This window comes from Humulus lupulus, chromosome 3, assembly GCF_963169125.1.
Source record: "Humulus lupulus chromosome 3, drHumLupu1.1, whole genome shotgun sequence".
Classification (NCBI taxonomy): domain Eukaryota; kingdom Viridiplantae; phylum Streptophyta; class Magnoliopsida; order Rosales; family Cannabaceae; genus Humulus; species Humulus lupulus.
In genome coordinates, this window is record NC_084795.1 from 195,522,188 (window position 1) to 195,534,052 (window position 11,865).

At 36.4% G+C, this 11,865-nt stretch overlaps 1 protein-coding gene and 1 long non-coding RNA gene across 2 annotated transcripts; both read right to left on the reverse strand.

Annotated features, from left to right (window-relative positions):
* Window positions 1–1,019: 1,019 nt before the first annotated feature.
* LOC133821483 (uncharacterized) lies at window positions 1,020–3,560 on the reverse strand. The gene is made up of 4 exons (XR_009887614.1): window positions 3,277–3,560; window positions 3,058–3,110; window positions 2,845–2,964; window positions 1,020–1,456 (listed from the first exon to the last, which is right to left on the reverse strand). It is a non-coding gene; the product is annotated as an uncharacterized LOC133821483 (long non-coding RNA).
* A 1,430-nt stretch (window positions 3,561–4,990) lies between these two features.
* On the reverse strand, window positions 4,991–11,286 carry LOC133825295 (beta-glucuronosyltransferase GlcAT14A-like). Its single transcript, XM_062258257.1, has 7 exons — window positions 10,767–11,286; window positions 6,260–6,335; window positions 6,020–6,135; window positions 5,819–5,880; window positions 5,602–5,735; window positions 5,080–5,244; window positions 4,991–5,006 (listed from the first exon to the last, which is right to left on the reverse strand). The coding sequence occupies exons 1-7, from the start codon at window positions 11,248–11,250 to the stop codon at window positions 4,991–4,993; spliced, it is 1,053 nt and encodes a 350-aa protein (XP_062114241.1). The 5' UTR covers window positions 11,251–11,286.
* Between the last annotated feature and the right edge of the window lie 579 nt (window positions 11,287–11,865).

Below are 11,865 nucleotides of genomic sequence, written 5' to 3' on the forward strand. Positions count from 1 at the left end.
GCCGTAAGGAAGTACTCTTGATAGTACCTCCCCACGTTTGAGATGTGGGTCGTGTCAATCAGGAAAGTGCGTCCGTTTTCCTGATGACAAAGGTGGAAGAACCCTGTGCCTTCATGGTTGGGGTTAGATTTGAGGTCAAATAGATAGTTGACCTCATGAGGCGATGGCACGGGCCATTTTTTCTGGATGTACAGGATATATAGTGCAGCAAGCATCCTATATCTGTTTGGGATAATTTGAAAGGGGGCAACTCTAGCTACAAGAAAAAATGCTTTTAATAACACGGAAAATGTGTTATCAAAACATACGATAACACTTTCTGATGTGTTAAGACCGACTATGTTATCGTAGGTCAGGGTACTTTACGTTACACTTTATCAGTGATATACATATGTGTCATTGTACTGTCAACGATAACACAATTTCTGTGTTATTTTAATATATAGATAAGTGTTTAATTATGTTATTTATAGTCGATTATATAACACTTTTTTTGTGTTATACTACACTTTAGTATAACACATTTTTTGTGTTATACTATACTTTAGTATAACACATTTCTTGTGTTATACTACACTTTAGTATAACACATGTGTTATATTAGCTTAGAGAAACATAATATTTTTTTACTTACACAAAACTAGGAAAACAAATATGAAAGTTGAAGCCAAATAAGGTAACATAAATAGATTTTTATTAATTACTCAAATGTAATTACAATATTTAGTCTACTAGTCTAGGCTTAAGAAATCATATTACAACATAATTTATGCCCAATTCAGATTCCTTTATCACTAAATACAAAACAAGAAATGTATACAAAAATTAGTGAAATACATTCTACCATTCTAAAGGCCTCAACTACAAATGTTGTCAAGAATCGCTCCAAATAAATCACTCTACCCTGTTCGTTCTGTCAAGTTTCCAAAAAGTGAGAGGAGGAGTTTAGGTATCAGCAACTTACTCCCAATACTATAATCAGATGCTCTTGCTGCCTGCAAAACATTAGAGGTGAAACATATAACACAAACAACAGCTAAACCCGCAACCTGCAAACCCAAAGTTACATTCATTCAGCACAACTTAACAGCTTTCATGAAAAAAAAAACATGGAAAATGCTCATAAATAGGTTTTCAATTTATATGCCAAAAAACAAACCTTTTGAGCAATCTTATATCTGGATAAAGTTCAAAAGTAAAGCATGTTTAGCATCAGAGATGGAAAAACTCAAAGAAGCTAAGAAAGAAGGTAATATCATATTAAGAATGAATTGGAAAAAAAGTACCTTCCAAAGCTCTAAAGAAGCTCTTTCAGTTCTGACTTTGCTCATTTTCAGGCATAGTAACTTTTTCCTAGTGGAATTCCGACCTTAAGGTAGCTAACTTCATCTGTATCTCTATTTCCAAAACCATCTTAGAATGGACTGCAATCGGCAGGAAACAAGGATTTGATTTCCTGAGAAAATTGGAAAACTCTAGTTAATACAAAGAAATCTCTGTAGAGACCATAAAACAGGTTCTACTTCAAAGAAATATATAAAATATGACATAATGGAAAATCATAGGGTGATGAAAGAGGTTGGATTTGGGCACCCTGGCTTAGATAATATTGTAGCAGTGACTAATTTAAAGAGACTGAGAATTGGACTATCTCCACCATCTTGAGAATGTAATACTTGCCCATCAGCACTGGGAAGTAAACCTAGCCAAGGGGCTGTTTACATGAAGTGCCAGGTATCTACTTCTCTCTATTCAGCATCTGAGATAGCAACAATAAGATTCAAGTGGCCAGAAACACTTATTTCAACTTTAACTAACCAATTAGATGATATACATCATGATTCAGGCATCTCCAGTTTATTTTGAAGACTTCAGTAAATTTATAGCAAAAGCAAGGACACCGGCAACCTTAATTTTATAAACAAACTCTAAAGAAAAGTCTACAAAGTTTGTAATAAAGATCAGATCAGGATACAAAAACAGTGCCAGTCCTTGAGGTTTTGCTAGGAGTAGAGTTCTTATTGGTCTATGATTAATAGAGGGATCTGCTACTCATTTTTCAGCTCTTTTGTTTTGCTTCATCAAACTCAATTTCCTCTTGTTTTTCTTTTTTTTTTTCTTTTTGCTTGAGCAAAACATGCATGAGAGTTAATAACCATATATATATATATTACCTTTATTAGTTATATTCAAAGGTATCATGTAGAGTTATTAATGACCGAATATTACTTCTGTATTCCACAAATACTCTACATGGCTATCTATCTAAATGGAATTTTAACAAATTTGACCATAATTTATAAACAAGGTAGCAGACAAAAGTGAAAGAAAAAAAATGAATAAACTTAAACAGTACACAAATAGCAAACATTCAAACTCAGATTTAGAGCATTGATCTCTTTCATATTTATAGAATACCAATAAAGCAATAACAAATGACATGATAACACCAATTATATACACATATCAAGAAAAATGCTTTGTATGTGCATGTTAAAAAATTCCCATCCAATTCACACAAACCATGTCTTATGGTCGATTCTAAAATATATTCACAAGAACAATGCATCTGTTTAGTTCAAAACTTCCAGGTATGCTTAAAAATATCTATATTGTACGTGTCTTCAAAATCAGTATTTTCTTTAAGTTCTATTTGGTTTCAAATGAATTTTAATGTTATGCCATGAATGTTGGCTAACCCTCAATGGCAATTGTTACTTTGTTAGAATAAAAACTTGTCAATTTCTTTATAGACCATATACTTCTTGGATTTGCAAGGTCAAAATATTACTCAGCGAAAATATTACATTAATAGATGAATGAAGTAAGGGTAGAGACTCTTACCATAAAATGCTCTCCACTTGCAAATGTAAAAGCCAATTAAAATCATCCCACAAGTTAATCCAATCAGAATAGCTATAATTATCACTGCTCTCTTCACCTTAAGATCAGCTCTTTCTTTTCCTAAATAAATTTTTGGAGCAAGAAAAGAAAATATTAATGAATTAAAATAGAAGGAAAGGAATTTGAACTTGATAAGGAACTAAAATTTTCAACCTGTAATCTGTACCAGTTGTTTTTCAAGAATGACCTCTCTCTTGTGTCCAACACTGCAATCAGTAAAGAAAAAAAAAAAATCAGTGGAAATAGATCAGTCACAACAATCGGGGAATAGAAAACGCATAATATAAAGGTGAATACAGCAAGGTCAATCTCTATTAAATATATCTTCGATTGTATATTTTGGAAGACACCACTAATCAGTAAATAACTAACTTGGACCATCCCCAGTTTGAAAGAAAGTAACACCACCACCAGGGAATCCCCCTGCTGCATCAGGGGGTGGCACTTGTCCTTTGAGACCTTCTTCAGCATATTGATCATATATGGCTCTCTTCTGAGAATCACTTAAAACCTACAACAAAAACCACATAAAGAATCATATCAACAAAACCAGAAAACTCATAACAGAGCATAAGATACTGAGACAAACATATACCAAGTGTTAGCAACTGTTCTTGAACATAGCTTTTTAACATATGGATACTTATTCAAACCCTCATTTACTTCTGGCCTAATGATTGAGATTGCATCTATACACACCACTCTTCTATTAGGATACAATGAAGAAATCTAAAACTTTCTAGAATTTTCCAAGTCATTAACTAGTTTCTACTATTCTCTAAATAATTCTATAATAATCTATATCATAGTCTAATTAATTCTAGGTTTCTCCTAGAACATTCTAGAATACCTTTAACAGAAGAACATCATAATAAGTGAAGCACGTTTGCATATGAGAACATCCAAACAATTTTAGAAAGGGGACCAAAAACACATTCGAAGCTTTAGTTTATTTCTTGCAATTAAGGAAAGAAATTTAAACAGCCAAAAAAAATAAAAAAAAATCAGATTGTCTCTCAATAAAACTGTTATCTTTCTCTCTAGTTCTTTGTCATTTCTGTCAATGTCTATGTCTCTCATTCTTTTTTCTTTCTTGGTTCTGCATCAGTAAGGAGGTTTAATTCCAATGTCAAATTCAATTAAAATGTTCAAAAAAACAGATCTATGGGTTATTACTTGATAGTTTATATAGGAATTCTAGAATGTGCTCATAGAATCAAGCATACAAAACAGAGAACTTATGCTAGTAACAGGAAAATAAAACGCAGCCAATTTATACAGAAAGAAAGCACTTTAAAAAAAAAATCGACATGTCCTCCATAAGAAATCAAAAAACATTTTACAAGTCCTCTAAAGCAAACCATAGAGACATACCTACTAGCACGAACATAGATGACATACATTTTAAAAGAAATCATAAACAAAATCAAAATTTGGGGGTGGGCAACACAGGGAAGGTCACTCTTCTAAAGTAACATATCAACTAAAAAAACCAAAACTTACCTCAATGATATCACATTTTACACAAAATAAATAAATAAACACATTTATGAAAACAGAGAGAGAATGGGAGACTTAAGAAAAATAAGCTAGAAACAATGTTAAGCTAGTGGGAAAATATCACAAGCTATTTAACTTAAGAGACGATTCATCAAAACTGTCAATCATAAGATTCCATTTTCTAAAGATCATAATCATCAACAATTATGCTAATTGATTTATTAATTAAACCCAATAGCTCATAACCAATGTAGTTTAAAGTAGTTAGCAAAATAAGAATAAAAGTGTGTTTAATTATTAGATATTTAATCTACAAAACTAGGCACTAATATTGGTATTAAAAATAAATAATCACTAGTCACTACTACTAGCATCAATTCGTAGCCTAGATGCTTAATAACTAATAGGCACTGACATTAATATTAAAATCCAATAAACAACTTAATTAAATTATACCAATCTGAACCAGAAACCCCTCTTGCATATTTTTCTGATTTAAATATTTGGACACCTCTGTCATACCAAGAGTTAGTATAATTTGGATCCAATTTCAATTTCCTCTCAAGTTTCAAACTCAAACAATAAGTTAGAAAGGAACAATGCTGCATAAATATACAGTTTAGACATTAGACTCTCACAAAAATAATTTAGCAATCTCATAAATTTAAAGCTTACGGGTTCTCAAAAATGACATATAGAGGAATATGAAAGTTAATCTCTTTGCCATCTTCATCAACCTCTGTTGGTGCAAGCCCAGATTTACGAGCCTTCTCCAATTCAAGTTGTTTTCTATGATCCTCCCAAGATTTAAATGCCACTGAAAAACCCAATACAGTAAGACTAACAATTCATGCCAGCACATCCAAAACATCAACAATAAAATATCTTAAAATCAATTCGTAAAAAAAAATATTAACACAATTGTGTTGTACAGTTAGACATTTCCTTGAACACCTCATATACATTTGGCTATGCCTACTCTGTTTTAAAATATGAAATGAGCATTTGTACATACTCACTACATGGATTCAGTAGCTTATAACAGATAGAAAATCTATAATTATATCCAAATATATATGTATGAATGCAGTAGCTTATAACATAAGGTCTAAAATTATGTACATATATATATATCTATTTATGGATACGGCTAAACAATAATTTGGCAGCCATGGAGATGAACCATAACAGTACAACCTGGCATGACTATCAATCCTTGTAAAGATGCACAGCATAAAAGGGCACACCAGGAAAACAGTAATATAAAATACAATGAGCAAATTATTCTTAATTAAATATCCTGACTGTATAGATGAAACTAAATATCCTAACTGTATAGATAAAATACAATGCATGAAACTTAAGCAATCAAAATGAAATCGAACAAATCACAAAATATAATGAAATTTTGTACCTCGATGTAAGCTAAATTAATGGCTTGTTGTGCTTCCTCAACAGCAATGACCCATGGTGAACCTGCAGATTATGAATGTCACTGACTAGCATTCCCAGTTGAAAGATACCAAAAACATAAAATTGACTTGTGTGTTATATTTATACACACACGCTGTTACATATATGTGTGTGTGAGAGGGAGAGCATTGAAGAGACTTGCCTGTAAATGCTTTAAAAGCATCGGGTGTTTTCCGTTTTTCTGTAGCATGAAAATTTTGGCTCCTCCTGGCTAGGTAGATCGCTGGATCAACTGCAATTGGTTGAAACCTTTGAGGTCTGCATAGAAAAGTAAAATGTCAATCATCTGGATTTAATCTATGTGCCATAAAAATAGCCATATATAAAAATGTTTTTTGCTAAAAAAAACCCTCAGCAAAACCAAGTGGAAGGGTTTGCATACTCTTTCCATCCAAGGTCACTGGTGTGATCAATGAAACTGAGATCTCTTCTAACAGAGGAGAAGACATGAGAAAGATCTGGGGATATGAAAATGAAAAAAAAAACTAGTGAGGAAAAAGCCTCCAAACACACAGCAAGATATAAATTACAGTGAAAATTTAGGAATCTCCCACATCCTTCTGATTTCATATCAATCCATGTTGCTTGTGCATACATATGGGAGTGTGAATGTGCAATTGGCGTTACAGAGAGAAAAACAGCAGAGGAAGAGCAAAGATAATAATGCCAACTGTCAACTAATGACAGTAAACCAACATTAAAGTAAACAAAAGTAATTAAATCCACTAGGAAAAGATTCCTTTAAGAAGTCAAGAAGTAACAATATAAAGCAAGCCTACTCTGGTATGCATATTCCAATAATTCCTACACTACCTAAATGGAACTTCATTTAATTAACAAGCATCCAACTTTTAAAAGATACTAGCCGAGAATAATAAATATTCACTAGTTAAAGTTGTAGCTCATCAAGTGTACCAATAAGAAGAAGAAGGCACTACCCTCCTGGTATCGCGCCTAGCAGCGCTATCTTTCCAGATCTGATCCTCAGCCCTCTCAGCAGTGAGGGCTTTGTCTACCACTTGCGCATAGGTAGTCTCTAGAGCCATTGTAATACTCACGTCACGGGCGATCATTACATTTAATCCCCGTATAAACCTGTCCCTTCTGGCCGCATCAGTCGGCACTAGCTCTGGCGCAAACTTCGCCAATCTGTCAAATACCAGGGCGTACTCAGTGACAGATAACCTGCCCTGAGTCAGGTTGTTGAATTCATCCGCCTTCGCAGCTCGAACAGCTACGCTGTAGTATTTCTCGTTGAAAATGCTCTTGAATTCTTCCCAAGTCATAGTTGCAGTATCCCTTCGCTGCCCTACTACCTCCCACCAAATTCGTGCATCATTTCTAAGCATATAACTGGCACAATCAACCCTATCCCTTCCTTCAACCCTCATGAAGTCCAGGATCACAGACATTGTACTCATCCACTGCTCAGCCTGCAGTGGGTCTGCTCCGCCCTCAAAGGTAGGAGGTTGCTGTTTTCTAAATCTTTCATATAGGGGTTCCAACCTGTTCTCAGTCACAGGTTGAACCGGAGCTGGTACCACACTCGGCGGTGGTGGTAACCCAGTGGCTGGTGGAGGAGCTGGTTGCCTCAACTGACTAAGCTCTTCCTCTGTTTTCTTCAACCTAGCCTCCATCTCGGCTAAAATCTGCTGCCAGTTCTGAGGAGCAGGTGGAGGGTCCTACCCCTGGTTATCATCCTCGGCCTGAATGCCGCGGAGTCTCGATGATTGGCGAGGCATTAGAACTAAATGCCTGCAATCAGTGACACCGCTCATTAGGCATGATAACAAGGTCCAATTTCCACCTCTCAATCTCAACAACAACCATGATCAATCGACCAAAATGACATGCAAATATCATACAGCATACAACGGGCCTTGCCCTAGCATCATGCATATGTTATCACAATCATCATGCTCATAACAATCTAGGCAAGCACACAAAGCATTAAACACATATTCATGAATATATCAATCTACCATACCAATCAACCCTGAGTCGAGCTTTTCAATGGCAGCGTGCGTACATGTTCGGTCAATCTCCAGAACCAATAAACCTTGGCTAGCTCTGATACCAAGTTGTAACGCCCTACTACCTTAGAGCCGTTACTTAGTGAGTTTAAAATAGAAATCGTGCTTTTGACTGACTATAAGTGGTTTCTAAAACCAAAAGTGTGGATAAATCAGAATTTAAGGTTGTACTCCTTTAATATGTTTAACTTCATTGAAAACGTTAAGTATAAAAGATTTGGGATCCCAAAATAAGGTTTACAAAATATTTACAACTCAAAAATAGATTTACACTTGATCAGTTATCAAAAGAATGGTTTAATACAGCCATATACAAAATGCTCCCAACCAAAGCAGTCGGGCAGGCCGAACATGTACGCGCCGCCCCCACGCTCTCCATACTCATGGCCGGTTGACTGACTCCTTGCTTTTACCTGCCACACGGAGCACCCATGAGCCGAAGCCCAGCAAGAAAACCCAAATAGTACATAACATATGCAAATCATATAGCTGGCATAATTCACTGATAAATAGGAAAACCATCAATAATAAACAAGTACGACCATGCCGCCCCAGAGGCCTTACCAAAGCCTGGGGTTTTGGTTCTCACCACGAGGATAACTCATGTATCCCTTGGGTCCCACCCTGACTATAAGCATCCCATGTGCTGAGTGTTACTTTCGACCCCACGGCCGTACCCGGCCTACGCCGCACTCGGCCCTTGCCGTTCATTGCATTATAATCACACATATAGTACATTCGAAATAATCATTCACACACATCACGATTCATTTAAGGTTAAACATTTGCACATAATACAATCTAGGGCCATGCCCTGCAATCACACAGTGGGGCCATGCCCTAGTCTCGGGTGTTACGGTTTTTTTACCTTTAGATTCAGTAGCCTTGATCAACCTGACTCCTTAAGCACGATCTTACCCGAGCCCTAGCGCTTACCTAAGCAAAATCCACAAGTCAAAATCATCACCAATCCTCAAGTCCAAAACCTAGCCTCGGGACTAATCCCGAGCCCCCGGGAAGTCCTAGATCCCCAAAACAAAGTGGCAGAATCAAGCCCCGAACCCTAGGTCAAAATCCCTTCACAAAAGCCCAAAAATCCCCTCTGTGAACAGTGCAGCGCTACAGCGCTCAAAAGAGGGCGTTGTAGCGCTACAAGCAGAACCACCCCACCAGAACAGGGGCTAGCGCTACAGCGCTCCCTGACTAGCGCTAGTAGCAGCCAGACCAAACCCAAAATCGCATTTTGCGATTTTCTTCTCCCATTTCAACACCAATCTTGCCCAAACCTTTTCCAAACCCAAAAACACACACAACCACACCTCACACTCATCCCAAGCACCCCATGAACTCAATCCCAAGCTCAAGCAACCCACAACTCAAAATCTAACACAATGAACCCAAAAACCAGAAAATCACTCAAACAACAAGGATAGGGTCGTAGAAATCATACCGTGGGTGGAATTTCGACCTTGAATCGAACCCTAGACCTCCTTGGCTTGCACCTTCACAACCTTGACCTGTTTTCCCCAAAAACCCCATCCATTTAGCTCAAAACACAACTCAAAACCAGTCAAGCCCTAAAACAGAAAATCCCCAAGAACTTACCTCAAATTCAAATGTGATCTTGCTAACCCCTTGCCAATCCTCAAGCCTAGCTTAGGATCCTTGATGCTCAGCCTACCCTAGCTCTCCACTGAGCTTGACTCCAAGAAAAATGAAGGAATTAGGTTGGGAGAGCCACAAACCGTTCTTGGACAAAACCCTTCAGCTTTCCCTCTCTTTTCTTTTCTCTTCTTTCTTTCTTTCTTTTCAGCCTATAACTTTTCTCTACTAAATCCACTAAGTATAAAGCCCTTCTTTAATTTATCTCTTACAAGCCTAATGACCAAAATGCCCTCCCTTACTAATTCTAAACCTTTATGTCCATAAAGGGGCATTTTAGTCATATTACCCAAATTCCCACTAATTCCTCAAGTGTTCCTAATAATTCCCGCTCGCTACCCAATACCTGATTAATCATCAATTATATTCCCAAATTCTCAATTAAACTCCCCAGGCTTAACCCAAGCCGGGTACAGGTTCCCGCTTTGACTTTCCGCTAACCCGCTCATTCTAGGATCGTCTCGAGTCATAGATCACAGGTATCAACATAGTCATGCTCAACATGGCCAAATTACAAATATGCTCAATCAGGTCTACATGCATACTAATTCACAAAGTCATGCATCACAATTAATCAAATAGTCATATAACGTGCATTAAATCATAATTATGCATTAAATTCATAAAAGTCACACACAGAATCCCATTATGCCCTGCAGGCACACTACTCCAGGCCCTTGAGCCTTAATAGCGAATTTGGGGTCGTTACAATAATCCCAGTCCTATTATCCTAACTAATATAAAGCATCAAGAGCATTTTGTATTACTCATTCCAAATACAAAAATCAACCTAGTTGTAACTTATGCTCATTTTTACAGAACCTTCAAGATTTTGCAATTATAAGAAACCGATTGTATATTTTTTTTAGAAAAAAATTTCATTGATCACAATAATGGCGTTCTTTGTGTAGATAAATTGGTTAGTCTCATAGTTTTTCCTTATGGAATTTAATTCCTCGTGCAAACCTACCTAGTAATTTCTAATTTGGTCACATCTTTCTATTAGTTTCCTTTGAAGAAAAAATATATCATTTTTTCTATTTAAAATAAAGCCTTTATTCACATCTAACATTTCCCATCTCACAAATCACTACCTTTTTCCACAAAATCAAAAGACCTCAATAATTCTCCATTCTAAAAGTATTGTCACTAATAAAAGGCACAAAACAAGAGAAGTTTACCAAATTGGCATACCATCCTGTGTGAGAAGCGGGTAATCACTTGCAGTCAATGTAATAAACCAATTCCAACCACTATCAAGCCTCAACAATATAGCCGCTGCACGCAAAGTGGTGGCGATATTTGTAGACCCCATGTAAGTAAGTCGATCAGGTTTCCCCAATACATCCACATTCCCAAAAGCCCGAATTGGCGCCACCAACTTAACCAGCCTAGACAGCTTCCGCCTCTCTTCCTCCGATGCCTCCACTGTCAGATGCAAAAGGTACCGATTACGTGGGTGATAAACTGCCAGTAAGAGCCTGAACATCCGGTCACAGTCACCTCTTCCGCCCCATATATAGTAAGCAAATGCCGGCGGATAATGAGATCCTACTTGAACGATCGATGGGAAGGGTTTTGAGAAGCTAAAGGCTGATATTGAAGAGAACAACAGTATAATGAGCGAGAGAAATGCAGCGGAGAAAAGGGTCAAAATCCATTTCCTCTCAGCTCCCATAATTGGCGAGCTTTCAAGTTGTGTCCCAAAAATAGATTCCTGGGAAAGTAAAGAAAAAAAAAAGGCCAATGAGTTGACGAGAACATGTAATAAAAAACACGGAAACCAAAAGGATAATCATTTAAGTTAATGATAAAATAGTCTTGAAAAGGTATTATTTGATTAATAAGTTGACAACCATGCTTGTTTACAAAACTTACTCAAGACAGAAACTTACGAAGGCAAAAACAAAACAAAAAATTACTGAAACACAATCTCAATATTCATTAACCTAGTTAGATAAGAAATATAATAATTTGAGCCATACTCTAAAGCCAATCGTAATAATAAAACTTATTCATAGTAAAGAAACCAAACCCAACTATAGAACAAAGAAGCTAAGCAAGTATCTCCAAAACAAACCCCAACTAACACTCAATTAGTAAATTCTCACTTGGTCCAGAAAATCACAAAATTAAACCCCATTAGAAACCCCTTACATACCTAGCAGCACATAGAATTTCACAATGCTTTGGTAACAAGCACTCAAAATCAGTTCCAATTACTTTTTCAAATAACCAAAATAAAAAAATATATAATAGTAATTTGATTACCATGACAAAAGCAATGTAACAC